The 22,878-nt window shown below is 41.1% G+C and overlaps 1 protein-coding gene across 6 annotated transcripts in view; it reads right to left on the bottom strand.

The window, feature by feature from the left end:
• The window catches only part of ZNF335 (zinc finger protein 335), a 1,318,033-nt gene that overhangs the window by 516,953 nt on the left and 778,202 nt on the right, over window positions 1-22,878 (bottom strand). For all 6 annotated transcript variants that reach the window (XM_044090241.1, XM_044090238.1, XM_044090239.1 and 3 more), the window contains one exon: window positions 17,544-17,652. In XM_044090241.1, coding sequence (XP_043946176.1) covers window positions 17,544-17,652 — 109 coding nt within the window. The remainder of the gene's footprint in view (window positions 1-17,543; window positions 17,653-22,878) is intronic.

Below are 22,878 nucleotides of genomic sequence, written 5' to 3' on the forward strand. Positions count from 1 at the left end.
TACTCAGGGGCTGCGTAGGCGCCTCGCTGAGTACCGGAGAACCGGTAGTCGGCCTTAGCGTGGTATCAGTAGGTGGTGCAGACCTCGTGTGCCGGTCCTTATCTTTGCATTTTTTGCTCAAAACTGGAGTCGGGGTATCCGACGACATAATATAATTAAATTTTTTGCCAAAAAAGTGAAGGGCGAACTCCGCCCGATGCTTAATAGTGCGTTTGTTGAATCTAGCACAAAAACGGCAGGCTGAGACGTCGTGGTCTGGGCCTAAGCAAGGTATACAGTAAGAGTGGAAATCCTTATGCGGTATTTGCTTCCCACATGAAATGCAATTATTAACTTTGTCTGACATCGGTCTGAGGCAAGAAAAGTTTCCCCAACGGGGTACTTAGCTTTCAAGAAGACTTCGGCTGAAATACTTTCATAAATGTCAGGAGCTGGCCGACCGGCACTTGCGAACTGCTTCTGCTTCGGGCACCGCGCGGCAAGAAAGACTGGGAAAATGGCGTCAGCTGCCTTTTTTATATCCCTGCCGCACTGACGTCAGGGAGGAAGCGACGACAACCGACGCCGGACCTAGACTTTGGAATTCGGCCGACCGAGGACCCGCCTGATGGCAGGATAACCCATCTGTTATGACTGCAGCTGTATGCACGATGAACATCTAACAAATATTGTTTTGTAGATGATGTTTACTGACATCTGGGACTGAACAAGTTAAAGTGTACTAAAGGGAACTAACTGCATGCTAAGAAATCCACTAATACTACTACTATTTAAAGTCTAGGGGAGGAATATGTTTACTCTGTCTCTGTACAGCTGTGTGTATGTTTGAGTATTTAAGTGAATGTTTATATGGTGTAAACTGGTACTGGATTAATTAGAAATCACAGATATACTATTAATGCACTATTAATATATTATAATTGCATAACAAATACTAATATGTACTGAAGGAGTATACAAGTGAATGTGTTTTATTATAAAACCTCAAATGAATTTGTAACAACTGATGGGGAAAAATCTGTATATGTTATTGTCAGCATATATAAATTTAAAATTATGTGCATCTCTTAAGGGAAAGGACTATTGGATTTAGTTATGCAATATTAAACTTCAGAAGTCAAATTTGTGATTGTATAAGATACTGCATATTACAATATTCCAAGCCTTTTAAATTCACGTTAGTATTAAGAAGACCATTCAGGTTAGGGAATCTACATATGCATGTAGCAGTCTCTACTACAATTCTTGCACAGGTGTACTCTGTGTGGGATGTTTGTTCTGCGAGATGCAGCTTTTGATACAGTGTTCAAACTAGTAGTTTTAAGACTGGGATGTTTGCTGACTGTGTATTATCTTCCAAATTACTTCTGGAAGATATGCAGTTGCAAAAGAAAACTGGATACAATATGACAGTAGATGATGGAAATGTGTTCTCCCTTAAATTTCTGTAATATATTAACAGTTACAAACTGTGACTCTAAACTTCTTGACATATTTTCTGTTATTCAATTATAATAATTCTATTACATAAAGGAATTAGGAGCTTCAGGACTTGAAGTATGATTTTTTTTTTAACAGATATAAAAATAATAAAAAAAAATAACTAATGTCCTTTCTATTTAGAAGTTATGTACTCACCATAACGTTCCATCTGTGTAGGTACTTCATTTGTCTGCAACCTGTGGGTCTCGGATCCGACCTCGGATCCGACCGGCAGCTTTCCAAGCTTCAAGATCCGAGCTCCTAGCACCTCCCCTCTACCCACAATCCCCTGTCACCACCACACTACCTCAGATCGGTTTTGCTGTATCACCTCAAAAAACCTGTAATAAACAGGTTCAGATATTCTCAAGAATCATAAAGATCCTAGAAACCCGATACAGGTTAGGGGGATGGCAGGGGGGGGATGGTTGTCTGTCCTGGAAAACAGCATTCTTGGTAGCCATAACTTCTGCTAAAAGGGTTTCAGAGCTCCAAGCTTTGTGCATGAAACCTCCCTATCTTATTTTCCACAATGACAGAGTGTCTCTCAGGGCTAACCTGTCTTTCTTACCAAAAGTGGCATCTGTGGCAAATATCAATCAGACTATCAATCTGCCAGTGTTTTTCAAAAATTTTCAAAATAAGGGAGAATACATGTTGCATACACTAGACGTACATAGACAGTTGCGTTTTTACCTGCACAGGACCAAAGATGTTCGTAAGGCTGATCAACTCTTTGTGTCATTTGCTCCTTCATTCATGGGAAAACCTATATCCAAAGTGACACTGGCTAATTGGATTTGTCAGTGTATTTCTCAGGCTTATAAGGCATCAGGCAAAACAACCCCATTCAAAATCCGTGCACATTCCACAAGGTCCATCGCAACTTCTGCAGCCTTCTGGTCCAGGATGCCGTTGGACAACATATGTTCAGCAGCCACTTGGTCTTCTGATCATACGTTTATTTCTCATTATAAGCTGGACATGATATCTAGAAGCAGGGCGTCCTTTGGCTCCGTGGTGCTTCCGAATATCCTCCCATATACCACCCAGTTTTCTTTGTTTAGGTAGCTGGGGACTCTGTCCCACAAGTTGCAGAACAAATGAAGTAACTACTTCAGATTTAGAAGTTATGTACTCGCCATAATGTTCCATCTGAGTAGGTACTTCATTTGTCTGCAACCATCCCCCCCCTGCCATCCCCCTAACCTGTATCGGGTTTCTAGGATCTTTATGATTCTTGAGAATATCTGAACCTGTTTATTACAGGTTTTTTCAGGTGATACAGCAAAACCGATCTGAGGTAGTGTGGTGGTGACAGGGGATTGTGGGTAGAGGGGAGGAGCTAGGAGCTCGGATCTTGAAGCTTGGAAAGCTGCCGGTCGGATCCGAGGTCGGATCCGAGACCCACAGGTTGCAGAACAAATGAAGTAACTACTTCAGATGCTAGGTTCTAGGTCTCCATTTAATTCTTCTAAGTTAAATTTATAAATCAGTATGAACAAAGCAACAATATGAAGCTGAAAATTTTCACTTGACAACTTAAGGAATTTTAAATGAATACTACATTTTGGATGGTTATGTCATTCAAAATTTATTGGAGGTTTCATCCGCATACCATGTAAGAAATGCTCATAGGTTCATAGGTGTGTACTAAGCTAATGGCCCTGGGGCCTTTACAAGCTTAGCCATAAGATTTCCCTGGCACAGTGCAACCCAACCTTAGTTCCCAGTGCCTCTGTCGAGTACAGCCACTGGAGTTATCCCCGGGGTGAATTTTCTGTTTCCCATCCACTCATCAAGATTTCTCGAAGAGGGTCAGCGAAGTGCTCCGCTTGACATGTACGGGAAGTCTATTCCATAGTATGGGCAGTCTCTGGGTTATAAACCTGTCCCTCCAGCATGTTCTGTTAATTGTGGTAATGAGGTTGAGGTCTCTGGAGCGTGTGGTGCAGAGGGAATTGGGATTTATTTAGATGTAGCATTTCTAAAAGAGCTGGGTCAGACATGGCTTTGTAAATAAAGCTGCCTCTAAGTAGGCAATATGCGACAGAGAATAGTTGGAGTTTTTTGAGTCTGTCCATATAGGACAAGTGTTTAAGGCCTAGGATCCTCTTTGTGAGGTACTTCTGCAGCCTGTCCAGTTGGTGCAGGTATCTAGTGAGGTACATGCAAAATAGGGCATTGTACTCAACGACTGGCCAAATGAGGGAAGAGTAGAGGGAGACAACGACCTTTTTCTTCCGGGATGCAAAACCCTTAGTAATGAGATGCGCCACATAGAAGGACTTTCTGATCACAGTAGCAATGTGGTGATCAAAAGAGAGGTTGCTGTCGACCTGTGTTCCCAGATCTCTTCTGTGTTCAGTGGACTACCATCAATGTGGTAATTCATGGGAACCAGGTTTTTTGGCATTGAGCTTAAGGCCATGGTTCTGACACCAGTTGTTGGTCTCAGTGAGGCCATTCTGCAGGATGTCAACATCACTTGGGGAGTTAATAATAGCTCCCAACTTGCAATCGTCTGCAAACTTTGTCAGCCAGAATCCCTTCGTATTGGCCTGGACTTCAGAGAAGTAGATACCAAACAGGAGAGGACCCAGGACTGAACCCTGTGCGACTCCAGTCGTGACTAGTCGTCAGTCTGACGTGGAGTCAGCTACTTTCACATTGTGGATTCTGTGAGCCAGTTTGCAACCCACCTAGTGATACAGGGGTTGATGCCTAGCTTAGTGAGTTTTTCTGATTCCTGAGTGGGGAATGGTATCAAAAGCCTTGGCCAGATCAAGGTAGGCTGTATGAACCCACCTTGCCTTCATCCACAGCTCTGGTGACTGACTCAAAGAAGCCGACCAAGTTGAGCAGGCATGATCTACCCTTCACAAAACCAAACTGTGTGGGATCCAGAGTTTGGAGATTCCCTATATCCTTGTTTATTAGGTCCATGATGATACGTTCCATAGCTTTGCATATCAGGCTCATCAAGCTAATGGGGTGATAGTTCCCAGAGTCTGTATTCACTCCTCCTTTGTTGAGAGGGATGACTGTAGCAGTGCACCATTCGGTAGGGACAAAGCCTGAGGTGACGCTGTGACTAAACAGGGCACACAGGTGAGGTGCCAGTTCACTCTGTAGTTCATTTAGAACACAGCCAGGGATATTGTCAGGTCTCATAGAAGCTGTATTATTGGCCTTGGACAGTGCTGTTTTAACATGTGTGGAAGTAATACTGGATGCCTGGCAATCTACTGGTATTGTGATTGGTCCTTTGTGGGGGGAGGGTAAAGTTGGCACTGAATCTGTCGGCCAGTATACTGGCAATATCTGCTGGCTCTCTATAGGAGGTATCATTGTTCAGTAGCTCAGAGCAAATCTGGGTATTGCCATGGAGATTCTTTACATAACTACAGAAGGCCTTGTGGTTGTCTTTACTATCTGCTGCAATTCTATTTTCATAGCTAGTTTTAGAGGATTTGATGAGGGATCTGAACTTTTTGTTGAGGCTGATAAGGGAGTTTTTCCAGTCTTGGGACTTCACCTTATTCTGCATCAGTTTCCTCCTTCTGTTGTAAAGTTTGTTTATGGCAGGGGACCACCAGAGTAGCTTCCTTTTTTTGGAGGAGAGCGTCTTGGTTCTATTGGGTATGGCAAGATCCATGCATTTGTGTACGTGTTCATACAGTGCATTGGTGTATGATTCGGCAGTCATACAACTATTCTCCATTTGCATGGGTGCCGTGAAGTTAGCCACCTCTGTTTTTAGGAGCCCAAAAAGTTAGCTTTGGAGAAGTTGTTCATGGTGGTTACCTTTGCGGGGGGTGTGAGGGATGTGGATTTCCAAGGTGATTAGTTTGTGGTCAGATCTAACCAGGGAGAAGCTGACTACTGGTATAGAGCAATGATCGTCCATGTTAGTAATGACCAGATCAAGGATGTTGCTACCTCTAGTGGGGGTAAGAACGAGCTGGTCCAGGGCATTGGAATTAATGAACTCCAGGAAATGTTGGACAAGTGTATTGATACAGGAGTAGTGGGTAATTGAAGTCGCTTAGTAAGAGAATGTTAGGTTGGACCCTAATATTCTCCAGGGTGCTTAGGAATGTGGAGTGTGAGTCTTGGGATATGGTTGAGGACCTATGGCAGGCTACGACCTGAATCGCTGACTTACCCAGTGTTAACTGCACCTGAAGTATCTCTGATGCGTTATGTTGGGCTACCAGTCTGGAGGTGTGCACATCCTTTATGAATATGGAAACACCACCGCCTTTGGAGCTTCAGGCCAAGTTATGGGGCTGGAAGGTGTGGAATGAGTTATAGCCTGGTAGTGCAGGGGTGCTTTTTGCTGCCTTGAACCATTACTATTGCTTTCAATAATTAGTAAAGTACAAACTGATAACGCAGGTTAGAGTTCATAAAATATAAGACCGATGCTACTATCTGCAGAGAACATTTATACTGATATTCTTTTCCCAGCTGTTAAATAACGATTTACTGTTCAGCTAACTTATGGAAACATTTGCGAGGTTATGTCATGAAATATTTCTCTCTACAAGTACAAAATCTTCTGTAATGATATAGACCAACTGGTAAATAAGAGAAATTTTAACAAATATTCTATATACTTATATGGGTCTACTTCATTTGCCCAAACTTCCAATTGCACGACACCCATTTGCCCGACCCCATTTGACCGAAATGTCATTTGACCGACAAGTATTATTGGCAAGAAAATGGGATATGCCCCCTTGCTCACTGTAGTGCGACCCTGGAGTTAGAATATATAGTTAGGGGGGGTGTTGGGGGTGAAGCCCCCCACTTACTTTTGTTTTACTAAGCAATATTAAAGCAAAACTGAACAATATAATATGAAATTAAGTGGGGGGCTTCACACCCCACACCCCCCCAACTATATATTCTAACTTCAGGGTTGCACTACAGTGGCATATCCCATTTTCTTGCCAATAATACTTATCGGTCAAATGAAGTGTCGCTCAAATGAAATTTCGGTCATTTGGTCTTGGGCAAATGGGTGCCGGGCAAATGAAGTAGACCCACTTATACATATAGTAAATGTTCAAACTACTGTTCTGGTTCATGTCAGACACTGGCCAGGATTCAGAAAATTTATCACTGTTAGTGCTATTTGGGCAATGCTGTAGTGAGCAATACTGCAACAGCAACAGATGGAATATTTTGAACAAAAGTAAAAAAAAAAAGGCAGGATATGATAGGGTGACAAGCAGGATGAAGATGGAATTTACAAAATATTGGGAATAAGAAAAACAGAACTACATGAATTGTTTTAATGTAAAGAATATTTAGTTATTTTCAGTTCTAAAAAAGAACAGTTACATGAGTTAATAAATGTTATGGTAAGCAAAAGAGAAGGTACCCATAATTTTTTCTTTTTTTCAACTCTTTTTCAACATTTGCATTCATATCAAAGTATACACTCATTAGATGCCAAGGAATTGAAAGTTAACCATTAAATGAAAACTGGGAAGAAATTTTTTGAATAGTGGCTTGACTGAAAAAAGGATATGCTGAGGTGAAAAATAATCCTATGGAAACACAGAATTGGATAATTTGCCCTTATTTCTTATTTATAATATGACAAATGCTCTAAGAAGTAGAAGTGTTACTAATTGAGAAATTGAATATTTCCATGATACAAGATCTTTATAGACAACAAAATAATAATAATTGCCGGTTTAGACTGGCATTAAAAAGGTAAAAAAGGTTTACTTGGAATAACCTGTACTTGTAAAGTTTTCTTGGGGGAATAAACTGTGATGTTTTATAAAAACTGGTGTTATCGGCTTCAATCATTTTCCACACTTGTGGAGAATGCAGGTATTGCTGGCACCAATTACTATTCTCAAAGTTTTGACACCTATCACTGCCACCGTGAGTGCAATGTCCCCAAAAGTGAGACAGAGAGAAAAGGTCTTGTGGTGTGTGTTGGGAAATTTAATTTTGTTGGTGGAGCTGTGTGTGGATCCATGTCTCAAGGTGACTACAGTGGAGCAGGAGCAGCTACTACAGACCATAATGGCTACAACTGAAGGGATATTTGCAGTAGCCAAGTTGATGGCTACCTCATAGGACAGTAAAAACAGCTATGTCAGGATAACCATGACACATATCTTATCACTTTCAAGTGGTATGTCCACCAGTAGGGACTGTATCAAGGTGCCTGGTCATGACCCTATCGGCCCAGTTAAGTGGAGAATCAATGACTGTTTTTACAGACATTCTCAGTAAACAAAGAGTTTTACTCAACAGGCATTTTCTCATGAGAAAATGTTAAGGTCAAAGGTAGTGACTTGAAGCTTATTAACTGCATTATGGTTAGATCCTGAGGGTTAACATGACAAAACTAAAATGATAGCAATTGACAAATTTAAAAAATCTTTACCTATACTTTAAGTAGATGTGTCAAATAGACCCTAAAGATTTTTAAAGTTGTGTTACCTTCTAGAAAGATTAAGTCATGAAACTGTGTCCAGAACTGAGCAGTGTAAACCTGCTGCAAACCTGTAACAAGTGTTCAGCTCTTTGTTTTAAATGTGTTAACATAGGTCACATAACTACATTTTCTATTAATAATTGTAACGCACTGTGAAAACTTTCACTTCTGAAAAAAATGCCACTGGTGGTGTTATACTTATGGAATGATAAATTTTCTACCAGGTTGGTTGAAACTGCATTTTGCTGTAAAATTAAGTAACTGCTATGTTTTTCCTGATGGCAGAGAACTGCAAGGACTGTTAGACTAAAGTATGGCAACACATAAAACAACAGTATGTATGTGAGGAAAACTTTTATTAGAAGAAGTGGCATACATTCATGATAAGAAAATATCACATTACTCACACAGAAATAAATACGAGCAGTGGTTGGGAAGGTAATTCACTTTGCTACTGTCTATCACAATTTAACACATCATGATAATAGAGAAAGATTTCCCCATCTTAAAGAGTTACAGAGGCAAAAGGAAATCGCTAGTTCTTTAGCTAGCCCAACAAATCAGTAAGGGGAGGGGAACCAGCAAGTGAATGAGCCTACAGATGTTCTGTACCTCACTTAGGAAAGGGGACCAATGTTGGGAACATGCATTAAAATATAACAATCCAGCAAAGATAGAATAGTTGTGTAAGAACTTACCATAACCTTAGATGTCTTTCTCTTCTGTGTTGCAGTATTCATAACAGTAGGGAGTTGCTTCTTGCAGTGCCACCGTCTGGCCACTATACCAAAGTCTTAGTCCAAGAGTGTACATGTGACGTCGGTTACCAAGGCCATAAACCAAAGGTAGGTATAAAAGTGACGTCTGCACGTACCCTCATCAGAATTACTTTGCTGCATACAGTATGGTCTATAAGGTTTGACCAGTAGGGTCCTAATCTGAGACCCTTAGACTTGCATGTATGCCAGTCCCAGGGCAGTAGGATGGCTGCAAAGGAAGAGACCGGGGGGGGGGTGATGGCAATATGCCTCAGGAGATACCTGGGATAGTAGATGGAAAGAGACAGGGGGTAGTAGGGTGGAACTGAATACTGCAACACAGAAGAGAAAGACATCTAAGGTTATGGTAAGTTCTTACACAACTATTCTATGTCCTTCTATTCTGATGTTGCAGTATTCATAACAGTAGGGAGAGTACCAGACCTTTAAGTATGAACCTGGGAGGAGGAAGGGTTCCTGTGGTCGAGGAGACTGTAGGATAGCCCTGGCAAATCCTGCTCTAGCACGGGATGCTATGTCCAGCTTGTAGTGTTTGGTGAAGGTGTGTACTGAGGTCCAAGTAGCTGCTTCTAAAATAGAAGAGAAGTCTATGCCTTTGAAAAGGGCAGTAGAGGAAACAGCTGCTCTGGTAGAATGGGGTTTAATATTGCCTTGTAAGGATTTCCCATGGTGGTAGTACCACAAGGAAATGGACTTAGAGATCCATGAGGCAATGATTTGCTTAGATACAGCTTTCTCTAGGGCTCTGGGACTGAAGGAAATAAATAACTAATCTGACTTCCTGATATTTTTGGTTTTGTCCAAGTAGTATCGAAGTTGTCTGTGTACATCCAGGGAATGTACGGTTCTTTCTGAGGCATTTTGTGGATGAGGATAGAAAACAGGTTAATGGATTGATTCGAGAGTTCATTAACTACCTTGGGCATGAATGAAGGGTTAGTCCTGAGGACAACTCTGTCATTATGGAAAACAAGGTAGGGGGATGTGGCCATCAGGGCTTGGTTCTCTGAAACCCTCCTGGTGGAGGTGAGGGCAACTAGCAAGACTGTTTTCAATGTGCACAGTTTCAAGGAAACAGAATGTGCTGGTTCAAAGGGGGGCAAGGTTAGCTTTTCTAATACAAATCTTAGGTCCCACGGTGGAGGGATGGGTTTCCGTGGGGGGTGATGTGGAGGACTCCATTTAGAAAGAGTTTGACTTCCAGTCTAAATGCCTGGGGTGGTGAAATGGGCAGACAGGCAGAAATGGCAGACAAATGGACTTTGATTGAGGAATATGTTAGCCCTGTTTGGAGTAGCTCACATAAGTAGGATATGACCCTTGGAATGGAGATAGTGAGGGGGTCCTGGTTGTTCCTATGACACCAACTGGAGAATCAGAGCCACTTAGCTACATAGTTTCTCCTACTGCTAGGTTTTCTGGCCTCCTGCAGAACACTGAGTACATCCTCTGAATAAAAGGTGTCAGTAAGGGTTTAGAATCCTATTATCCATAAGGTCAATTTTTGGTTGTTTACATGTGGGTGTGGCAGGGACCCCTTGTTCTGTGCAAGTCTAGACAGTGGGGTAACCTGTGGTGATTGCCCTTGGCTAGAGAAAATAGGAGGGGAAACCAATGCTGTCTTGGCCAATGGGGGGGGGGGGGTCACACCAATAGGATTTTTGGTTTGTCCTTCTGAATTTTTAGGAGGACTTTCTGGATTAGACTGAAGGGGGGAGGCGTACAGGTACACCCCCCCCCCATGAAAAGAGGAAGGCGCCCACTTTCCAAGCTTGTGGATGTGGGTTCCTTGTACAGAAGTTGGGCATCTACCTGTTGACTGGGGAGGCAAATAGGTCTGTTTGTGGAATACTCCACCTGTGTATCAAGTCTAGGAAAACGTCTCTCTGAAGCATCCATTCGTGAGAAGGGGCTGAGGTTCGGCTGTGTGTGTCTGCCATAACATTCTGCTCTGAGGGGATACACATGGCTACTAAGTGGACCATGTGGGAAGCGGCTAGATTCCAAATCTGGATGGTCAGGCTGCACAGAGGGAAGGACTAGGTCCCCCCTTGATAGTTTATGTACCACAGGACAGTCATATTGTCTGGGATTACTTTTAACGTTCCTGGCAGGATAGAGGGCTTGAATGTTAGAAGGGCTAATGGCAGGGCTCTCATTTCCTTGATGTTGATGTGGTCTTTTACCCTTAGAGCAGACCATTTTCCTTGTACTGAGAGGTGTTGCTGATTTGTTTGTAACACTGCACCCCAACCCTGGTCTGAAGCATCTGTGGATAACTGTTGTAGTGGTGCTGGGACCTGAAGTTGGGTCCCTGGGTTAGTCTGCATTGCAGATGTCCACCAGTGGATCTTCTTTTTTAGGCAGAGGAGAACTGGAAATGGGGAGTCCAAGGGTTGTGAATGTTGGGTCCATAGTTTTTTTTTTTTTTTTTTAACACCCACTGAATTTTGCGGATGTGGAGTCCTGCCAAAGGCAGCATGGGTATAAGGGATGCCATGTGGCCTAACAGTCTCAGGAATTCCCGAGTTGTCTGGGTGGTTTGGGTAAGGATCTGATTGAAGTACAGACAGAGTTTCTGAATCCTTTGGTCTGGGATGAAGGCCTTCATGCAGTCTGTGCGGAGTCTGCACCCGAGGAAAATCATGTCCTGTGAGGGACTCAGGTGAGATTTTTCTACATTTATCATGAACCCCAAAAAGGAGAGGGTGCTCAACACCTGTTGCAGATGAAGGAGTAGGAGTTAGTGACCTTGATGCAGGATGAGTAGGTCATCTAGGTATGGGTATATTTGTATACTCTGGGTCCTGCAATGGGTAATGAAGGGGGCTAGACACTCTGTAAACACTCTTGGGGCAGTGGATAGACCAAAAGGCAATGCAGAGAATTGAAAATAACAGGAGGCTACTGAAAATCTGAGCAATTTCCTGTAATCCAGATTAACGGGGATGTGGAGGTAGGCATCCTTGATATCTATAGCTACCATGAATGCCTGGGAGGGGATTAGAGGCAAAAGAAGAGGTAAGGTGATCATTTTGAAACTGGGTACATGGAGGAAGAGATTGAGAAAGAATAGATCCATGATAGGTCTCCAAGGACCCTCTTTCCTAGGTACTAGGAACATTCTGGAATAAAAATCTGTGTTCCTTTGAGGGGTGGGCACCGGGTCTATGGTACCTTGATTTTGAAGTTGCTGAATGATGGGTGGGAACAGGAGGATTTGTTTTTTTGGTGGTTGAGGGATTCCTTGGAAAGGTGAGAGCATCCACCAAGTCATGTAATATCCTCTCTGGATGATGGAGAGGACCCATCGTTCTGTCGTTAGTCTCTGCCAGGAGGGAAGGGAGAGGGTGAGTCGAAGGTATAAGGGTGCTGCTGGATGCAGGAGTGGTGAGTCACAGTGGGCGAGTCCTGGATTGGTCAGGCTGGCTCTGAAAGGGAGTGGTAGAGGATCTGGTGGGAAATCTGGGAGTAAAAGTCTTTCTCGGCTGTCTACATCCCTTTGATTGTGGTGCTGAATGAAAGGATTGTCTTCTTACAAAGGAGGGTTTCTGAGGATAGTTCCTATGATATCTAGGAATAGGGGACACCAGTAGGTGTTTGAGGTTCTGTAACTCTTTACCCTTCTCTTGGAGGGATTTGAGAAGCTCAGCAGAAGCTTGTCTAAAAAGGGCCTTATTGTCTAAGGGTGCAGCCAGAAGTTTAGTTTGAACATCCATGGGGAGGGGCTGTAGCCATATCCTGGAGTAACATCGAAGCACTGATCCAGAAGCAGCAGCTTTGGATGCAGCTTCCACTACATTATAACTGCACTTAATAGAGTGCCTGTTCACTTGGAATGCTGTGGAGAGAAGTGAATTTAGTTGTGCTTTGATAGGGGAATCCTGAACCTCAGACAGAAGGGTGGAGGCTTTTGAAATGATGTCAAGTACATACATAGCCATGTGGGTTTGGCAATTCAGGGCCCTAATGGCCAGAGTGGAGGAGGTATATACCTTTTCACCTGTCCTGTCCATAAATTTACTGTTTTTATCAGTTAGATAAAGAGCAGTAAAATGTAGTTGTCTGGATGTCTTATCTGCAGAAACAGCTATAACAGCTGGATCTGCAGGAGGGTTCTTGTAAAGAAACTGTGTGTCTTGGGAGACCCTGTAAAAGTGATCAGGTCGTTTAGCTGCTGGGGGTTGGGAGTCAAGAGACTGTGAAGCAGTTAGGAAGGCATCCTGAAAAGCAGGCAGTAAAGGAGGCACAGCTGAGGGAGATGGCTCTTCCATTTGCAAAAGGTCAAAGTACCTTTTCTTGGATTCTGAAACCTCAGAAGCCTGCCACTTAAAATGTTCCCTCATGAGGGAGATGGTATCCCCAAAACTGAATTCTTCTCCTGGGGATTCAGGAGAAATAGAGTCCTCCTCTTCTGGAGTAATGAATTCCTTGGGGGAATTCAATTTGTGTTTCATAGAAGGACTCCTCAGAAGATGAGTATTCTTCCTCAGACACATGGATTGTTTGAAAAGTGAGAGTAGGGGGAAGCTGCTGTGATTTAATGCCTGAAAGGCCTTAAACAGACTTTGAGAGAAAGATTCCCAGCCAGGCATCTGTGGGGGTTCAAAGTGCTTGGATTTCTGTTTCCTTTTCAAGGGGGTTATAGGAGCAGTCAGAAGAGAAGCGGACGTTGGCCTAGCATGAATAGGAGGAGCAGGGGCTTCCGAGAATGCGAGACCTGGTTCTCCTCTGCCATCAGACTCTAATGGCTGAATTACCTCAGTGGATGTAACTTCGGTATCCCGCACCCGGCTTTCATTAAGATTTCTGGGCCTGCTTTGGTAACAGTTGTCTGAACGGACTCTGGGTCTTCAATCACCTCTAGAGCCTGTTCTGACAACTGAGGTGCAGCCTGGGATTCGGGCCAAACTTTTTTCGCCTTCTTCCGAGGCGGCTCATCGGAAGGTCCTACTCCTCCTTCCATGCCTAATGCCAAGCGTCTTCTTTGTTTCTCAAGATAAAGATTCAAAGCCACTAACCGGCTACATGGGGTCTTGGGGACAAACGACTTACAGATTGAACAGGATGTATGGTCGTGGGCCTTGTCTAGACAAAAAAACACACTTATCGTGTGTGTGCCCTTGTGAGGAATTTCTTTCCCATAAGCACACTTCCCTTTCTTAGCTGACACGTAAGTCTAAACAGTCAGCAAAATAAGTAAGAAAACCCCACTGGCACTTATCTGTAATGGCCAAAAACAGTTGTCTGGTCTTTAATGATCTGGAATGCAGTCGTCTGAAGAAACGAGATGCATTAGTGGAACTGGCAAATGGGTGTCCAATGATCACTGCAGCATAAAAATTCTGATGAGGGTACGTGCAGACATCACTTTTATACCTAGCAACGTTATGGCCCTGGTAACCAACATCACACATACCCTCCTGGACTAAGACTTTGGTATACTGGCCAGACGGTGGCACTGCAAGCAGCAATTCCCTACTTTTATGGGTGCTGCAACATTAGAATAGAAGGAAATCTAGGAATACTGCTAGATTGCTGTAAATTTATTTAATTTATTTATATATTGATATTTGGTAACAGGAAAGTCCGACTGGGTCAGAGACCCATTTTCAGAGGAGGGCCGGGGAGAAAAGCTCCAACAGTGATTAGAAACATTAACAAAAGCAGTAAAACATTTAACACTAAATTAAAAATTAACATAACAGTGGGTAGATGTATAAGGTACAATGGTTTAGCTGGGGAAACAAAGAGACAGAGAGTGGGAGTTAAGCATATACCATTTAGAGAGATATGTCAGCATACTTCTATAAAAGGGAAATGTGCAGAGACAGAACCTCTAAAAGGGATGCACTTACACATTATAATACTGCAGCCTACCATGACAGAGCAGCCTTTAAGAGCAGAATCAGCAGAACAGATTTAAACAAGATATGGATGCATTGCAAGGCACAGAATAAAAATATCAGTGCACCTTGAAAATATTATTTTATATACATATATATATATATATATATATATATATATATATATATATATATATATATATATACACACACACACACACACATACACACACACACATATATATATATATATATATATATATATATATATATTTATATAGTGTGTGTATATTTAGTATGCATATGCTGTAGATCAGATATGTAATTTCTACAACACCAAACACCTAGGTGTAACATTAGGAAAAGCACATATACCTGCACACATATGAAATTTCTTATATATACCTTTGTGGTCTTCTGCTCTATCAGCCACTGAGCTGCCACAGATTTTTTTTTCAAATCCTTATTTGTTTTCCTACCTATACCCCAAATAAGACCAATGGCTAGAGGTACAACAGAATGGTGGGCGGGCTTCATTACCTCTTCCACAAATGAGATTACCCACCCCCAATAGTCGCACTTTCCTCTCCCTCTCATCTCCGGTCTCCGCTGGAGATTTATAAGTGGTGCATATGCCCCAGGACATACATACATACATGTGTTGCACCCTTAAACAGAAAGATAAGCAGGGTACAGGACAGGGTACTCTCTTAGTGAGATAAACAGGTTTAACGACATGTCGTCGCTCTCTTCTCAGCTGGCTTCTCCAATACTCAATAAAGTGAAGCTGGCTCAATGCTGTCACTCACAATCCCATATCTTTAATTAACAAATCTGGCTATGTTATATTTCTATACACAGTAAAATTCTTTTTAAATTAAAAGATAAAAGAATGTTACCTATTAAGATCTTTATAGGAGTCAGTCTTGACTGTCCCCCCAAGACAGAACATTAGGGGGACTAGGTACAGAGGCACCTGTATTAGGAACATTAAACTATCTCATGGTCATACACAGAAAAACATACAGGATTTTTAAAGCTCACATTTGGTCTGATAAGAATTAAAGATCTTCTGCAAAAGACATCTTTGGATGTTTTTATTTAATTTTCTTTTTATTTCATTGGGCACTGGTTGTGGGATACAAATGTTTAATTTTGTGAACTGTCTTCTCAAAAGAAAAGATCACAAGTGTTGTTGTTTAATCTGCAATGAATAGATAGAAGTCCATTGTTTTCAATTTCAAAACTTTTTTCAATGAATAAAAGCTGATCAGTTCCAGAGTTCACATCCCGAAACAATGTGAAAATGATCTTTAAGCCCACCAACCACTAGGACACTTCTTCAGTCATGAACCAGTTACTGTAGTTGAAGAAAAAAATGCAACAACATATAGCAGAAAACACAAAACAGCATACCGTACCAAACAGAGTAAGCATATCTGGCAAGAAGTTTAGTAAAAACGCAAACATATCAACAGTGTATAGCCTTTCAACTACTACAAATATTAAACACGTAAATTTATAAAAACTAACCAAATAAAATGAAGAAAAAAAGAACAAATTAAGCTTTTAACAAAGGAAAAGGGTCTGTAAACAACTCTTTTGACTAATGTTTTATCCTGTGTTACTGCATTTCCAGATTTGGCCACCACATCTAGAAAACTCTCTACTTGCCAGAAGACTGAGTGCTGTGAAAGATATACAGGCATTAGCATCAAATGCTGCTAACTTGTATTAATCCTAATTTTTATAGGGTTAGGCAGGCACACTGGGTGCTGATGCAGCAAATTCATGCACTGATCTGGTTCACATTAATCACCTATTTAAGCAGTCAGCTTCAATACAATGACAACTGGAAACTGATATGGATGTGGAAATAAAATAAAATGCTAAGTGCAAGCCCCCTATAGCTTCTCACAGGTAGGGGGTTTTCATCCTCAACCCCTTATTTATACATCATATACAATTCTGAGATTATACACACTGAAGGAAAAAGGAATGTCCTTTCACAAGGTTATGTAATCTGTTTTTCTATCACTGACCTAAAGAAAATGAGCAAATGAATGATCAAGGTTTTCACAGCAGAACTTCCAAAATGGCACCCTTTATTTTTATTTATTTAAATGCATTAACTGGGTTAGAGCACTGATCCACATGGACCATTTCCAGTCCATCCTGTGACACAAATGAAATGCTGTGGCAATGAAACAAAAACAGCAGTTAGACAATAATCGGAAGTGACTGTACTGTGTTCCAAAGCTAACAAACAACGTAAGACATTTCACAGAGAACTCAAGACTAATGTCATGAATAGTATGGACAATACAGGGAGGAGGGGAGTTGAAGACACGTGAAAGAGGTTAAGAACAGAAAAGATTAGAAGGGTAGCGTAAAGATAAGTGGAAGGCAGGGAAGTTAAAAGTTATGCTGTGGAAACTGAGGGAGAGTTGCAGCATTCAGAGATTATCCATGTGGGTTAGGTTACATACGTGTATAGTCACTGATATCAGTAGTTCTGTGAACAAAAATAGTTAAGGGAAGTAACTGTCCAATGGCAAATGGAGTAAACGGCAGGAAGCAATGGGAATACATCAAATAAGACACAAAGTACTTCATTTTAATTTGTTTCTGCGCCACTAAGAATAAGTATCCAAAAGTGTCATCCCAGGTACCACATAACAGACTTACAAATATGTAACTTTCTTCTTACTGCTGTATGTTAAAAAGTAGGTCAAGACTAAGGGGCACCAGAGTGCAAGATGTATATGAGAATTTCCTAATCCAAAAATATGTTAAATCAAGGCTATGAGACTGTTCCTCAGCTGCCCTTAAATTACATGGGTTACTGTTAGTGTTGTGTTAACAGTATATCATGACAGCAATGCATCTTTTGGTATTAACATTCTCCAAATAACATCAAAATTGTAGCTTGAGACCTTTACAGCTGGCACAACAGTGTGACCATACCTTGTTCATAAATGATGGTTGCAGTACCCAGAGAATCTGGACTGATCACAGAAGATTCCACATCTTGCAATGATCGGACAGCATGGTATGTCATATGGTTAGGCTGAATCTTCAAAACAGGAAGAAACTGTTAAATTAGGCACTCCACACGAAATGTAATAATGCAATAATTACACATCTAGTTATACTCCATTAAGAAAACCAAAATATGGTAGTAATCATTTTAAAACACCTATCCTTAAACTAGGTGCTCTTCATCTACAGAAGAAGATAAGCGATAGTAATCAAAGCTGTTTGTATGGAAGCTTCTGCAAAATTTTTAAAGCAAAATGCCAATAGTATTTTATTTGCAGTTATGGGACCCTTACCATTTGAAGAAACAAGAAGTTCTGCATAAGATACACACACACACACACACACACACACACACACACACACACACACACACACACACACACACACACACACACACACTTACACGTTTTATTGTACATTTTTTTTAATTAACTCCAATGCTGCACTGTTAAACATGCCTTTCTTTCTAGCATGTGACTACCAAAGTGCTCAGTGTTGGTAAGTCCGCAGTCAGTACTTCCAACTGAAATTTAAATAACAACTGCAGTTTCTGTCCATTATAGTTCTGCCCACACTATGTAACAAACCTGAAATGTTGGTGCTAACGGTGGTTTTACAGACAGCAGTAACAGGTTGTCCATTGACTCATAGGATGAGAAATACAGTGGCAGATTTCTAAATGAACAGCTTTCCTTTATAGGCATAAGAACTACCCAAAAATAGCAGAAACATATGACACACTTCACATATGCTTTAATAAACAAATAAATACATGAAAGAAACCTTTGTTAACCAGGAAAATCTGCTGGATGCAGAGGAGCCCTTGTCAGGGCTGACAGAGGAATAATGACTGGTTAAGTCATCATTTCCTTCTCTGAACAACTACAACAGGGCATGGCCTGAAAATGCCACACTCCATTCAAAAAATGTTCAAAAGCATTGTAAATACTATAATGTATATTATAAAATACTGTACACATCTTATAGTAAAACATTTACATGTTATCCTATGCCTGGCACACATATCCCATATATTACATATATATACATATATTTATATATATATATATATATATATATATATATATATATATATATATATATATATATATACACACATATATATATATACAGACACACACATATAAAAGTCCACCGAGACTTTCCATATAAGTTCAATATTAAGGCAAAATTTTACAATGTAATATCTTTTGCATCTGCTGCTCAGGGGTACAACTGGAGTTCTGTGAAAGTTTATTTACAGAAAAAAACTATTTACAGCCAGAAAGCTTTAAATATATGAATATTATAAAATTGTGTCAAAAGGCATTCTGCCACTGACTTAAGTGAAAAAAGAAAACTGCTGATCTGTACAGTTTGCAGCAATGATTTGGGGACACTCAGCTAGGCTGCAAAATACTGAATGAAGAGTGCATTTTCTATGAAGGCAGCTAACTAGGAAAGGTGAAGACACATATGGAAGCAGAGCAGAAATGTCTGAAGACACAAAAGTATAAAGCAGTGAATATGGACTTAGTGGTAATGGATGACTTGAATTAAGGAAATGAGTGAAATGAACAGAAGAGGATATTAAAGCATGCAAAGAAGTGATGGTATACGAGGAATTTGCAAGTTTGTCTGAAAGAGGTTTTACTTATTACACAGGACAAATAAAACTGGAAATGTGACAATGCAAGAAATAGATGAAGGTAGGATGGTTGCAGGTTTTTTGGACCATTTGGCTATTTGCACAGTTTTGGCATAAAATACATGTTATTAAAACGGAAAAGATATTAGGAACTTGACTGCTAATTTATGGAATTGGGCCAGCTGATACATGAGAAAAATAATGGTAAGATCGTATGGGAATATGAAATGACAATTATGAGAGTATCATAAGGCTGTATCGACTGGATAGAGGGGTAGAGAGATAATACAGAGATATAAAACTTCTTTGTGGGAACAGAATCAAGCTGGCACAGTGAGAACATGAAATTAAGTGAATATGACTATAAGAATTTACAATGACTGGATATTTTAAAGAAAGATAACTTTATGAAGTTAATAATGAACAAATAAAGGAATGGTTGTACAGACAAAGGTATTAAAAGGAAAAGAAGAGGCGAATCCCTGGCTAAGTAAAAATGTTAGAATCAAGGAAGGAAACATAATATACTGAAAAAGAAAGAACAGTACACTAGTAAAAGAGCAAGAAGAAATCAAGGAAACTGGCAGAAGACTATTTCTTTACTCTGTAATAAAATTAAAGAGGATATGGGTTATATTTGAAGAGTTCAAAAGTTAAGTCCAGAAGAACATGTTACATTAAGCATGGACATTACAGTTAGCGAATGGAAAGACACATCTAAAGATGTTAAACAGGAAACTGTTTTGGGATTGGATAGGAACAGCTATGTTTAAAACAAAAAGATGACAAATGAAAATTAGAAGTTATGTACGTACCATAACTTGGCATCTGTGTTGTCCATTTTCATTCTTCCTCACATATGGATCTTGGATACGATCACTGGATCTGAGTCAGCCACATACACAAGACTTTGGATCCAAAGCTTGAGCTCCTCCCTCTACCCATAATGCTCTGTTAAATGCCCAAATTCTCAGATCGAGTTTGCTGCCCTACGGCCCACTGTGTTATAGAGACAGGACAGACAAGAAAAGGTGAGGCTCAAACCAGGAATGTGAGGGTTCCATTAACATCCAAAGATCCTTCACGGAATGACAAGGCCAGGGGACGGTAGGGAGGGGAGGTGAGGAAGAATGAAAATTGACAACACATATGCCAAGTTATGGTAAGTATGTATCTTCTAAATCTGATGTTGTCCTTTTTATTCTTCCTCACGATGGGTCAGAGTATCCAGCTAAGTAACTCTCAGGAGATACTCAAGGAAAGACATGCCACAGCACTGTTGAAGCAAAGAATATCTGCTTCTGGAGACGATGGCTAATTTGTAATGTCTTGACCAAGTGGCTGCAGCGCATATGTCGTCAATGGATGTTCCTGAAGAAAATGGCAGATGAAGTAGCCATAGATCTAGTGGAATGTGCTCTAGGAAGACAACTCAGCTCTAAACCATTTTGAGAATAAATCAGTGAGATACAATCAGTAATCCATTTGGCCAGAGTTATTTTGGATACTGCCTGACTCAAGCAGTTACGGGAAAAAGATACAAACAGCTGATCAGACTTCCTGCACTGTTTTGTCCTGTAAATATAAAAATGTAATTTCCTGTGGACATCAAGAAGGTGCAGCATATATTCACCTTTATTGGTAAAGTTTAGAAAGAAAACTGAAAAATGTACTAATCTGTTAATGTTAACCTCCATGGACACTTTAGGCAAAAAACAAGGGTTGGTGTGCAGACACCCTATCCTTATGGAAAATAATTTAAGTAGATCTAGCTGACGAGGTCTGCAGTTCAGAAATTATTTTTGCTGAAGTAATCGCTAGTAGAAAGACTGCTTTCTAAGAAAGAAACTTCATGTTGCATTTGCCTGCTGGTTCAAAGGGTTTCTGAGTTAACCTATGAAGGACCACCGTCAAATCCCAAGGAGGACAGGGATCGTTTATTGGTGGTCTAAGAAGGAAAATTCCCTAAAGGAATGCTTTACATAATCTGGAATATGTCAGAGAGAATGATTTGTTTCCAGCATGGAGGTTGGATATAACTGCCAAATGAAGTTTAACAGTAGAAAAGCTAGCCCCTTCCTTAAAAACAGTGGTGAGAAAAAGAAGAATGGCAGAAGCAGATCCTGAAAATGGGTCAATATTTGATTGGAAGCCCATATAGAAAATATATTCCATTTGCTTCTGTAGACTTTCTTGGTGGAGGTCTTCTGGGAGGCCAAAATAATGTCATGAACTGGCAAAGCGAGACTGGACCATCTTATTATCACTGGAAGTGGAGAAACCATGCAGTCAACTTGAGGGTGTGTAGACCGGGATATTGAAACGCTGAAGGGTGAAATAAGAGATCCTGATTGGGCTCCAGTAGCCATGGGAAGTGAAACCAGAGGAAAGGGAACCATACCTGTTAAGACCAGAAGGGGGCAATGAGGATGACTGAGCTCTTCAGGCTGCTTGCTTTCTGAGAAACTTCAGGATCAGAGGAAGAGAGCGGGTAGACAGAGGAAACTGGGTGGTCAATCGTGAATCAGAGCATCCCTCGGTGATTCCCCAAGACAGGGGATTAGAGCAAAGTACTTGCTGCACTTATAGTTGAGGGGAGAGGCAAACAGGCTGCAGCAAGGCTGGCCTTAATGGCTGAAGATTATATTTGCTACTGTTTGATTGAGGGACCACTTATGAGGAATCAGAATGAACCTGTTGAGTCTGTCTGCTAGCACGCTGGTTTTCCCTGTTATGTACTTTGCAATAAGAAAGTGGTATGAAGAGATGGCCCATTCCCAGACCCTCATGGCCTATCTGCACAATGGGTAGGAATGGGTTCCTCCTTGTTTGTTGATGTACCAGACTACTGACATGTTAGCAGCATGGACTGCAACAGTCCCTAGAGGAAAAATGTCCTGAAAAACTTGCAAAGTTAGGGGGACTACTCTCATCTCTAAGACATTGATGGCCAATTTGGTCTTCAACAGGGACCATGTGCTTTGGACCACGTTTTCCATAAACTGCCCTCCCCCTCGGTTGGGAAACATCACCATGGTTACTGGGGGAGGAAGAGAGGACGGTCTGCCCAGAAAGAGGTCTGACCGGATCCACCTGCAAACATGACATTTGCAAATTGAGTGAGATTTATGGGAAAAGATAGAGGCTGGTAAAGAATGGGACACTGAACTGCCAGTTCCCACTGAAGAATTTGCATAAAGAATCTTGCTACAGGAACTAGAAGAATGGCAGAAGAAACTAACCCAGGAGCTTGAAACACTAGTTTTGATGGAGGAAACAGACGGGACAGTATGTGCCGAACCTGATTTCTCAATGATGTGATGCGATGAGGAGGTAATGATGCCACTTGAGTGGTAGTATCTAGATGAGTTATTATAAATTGCAGAGTCTGCACAGGAGTCAGCTTCAATTTAGCAACGTTTATTGTATTGCCTAGGGAGTTGGAGATCTGAAGCAAGCACTCCTTGGCTTATAGAACTTGATGCCTGGTTGGAGTGATGAGGAGATAATCGTTGAGATAAGGAAACACCTGGAATCCTTTGAGTTTCAAATGAGCTGTCATGACTGCCATGCATTTGGTAAACACATTGGGGACTGTGGTGAGTCCAAAGG

Source organism: Protopterus annectens, chromosome 12.part0 (assembly GCF_019279795.1).
Source record: "Protopterus annectens isolate FY-2018-M chromosome 12.part0, PAN1.0, whole genome shotgun sequence".
In the NCBI taxonomy this organism is placed as follows: Eukaryota; Metazoa; Chordata; order Ceratodontiformes; family Protopteridae; genus Protopterus; species Protopterus annectens.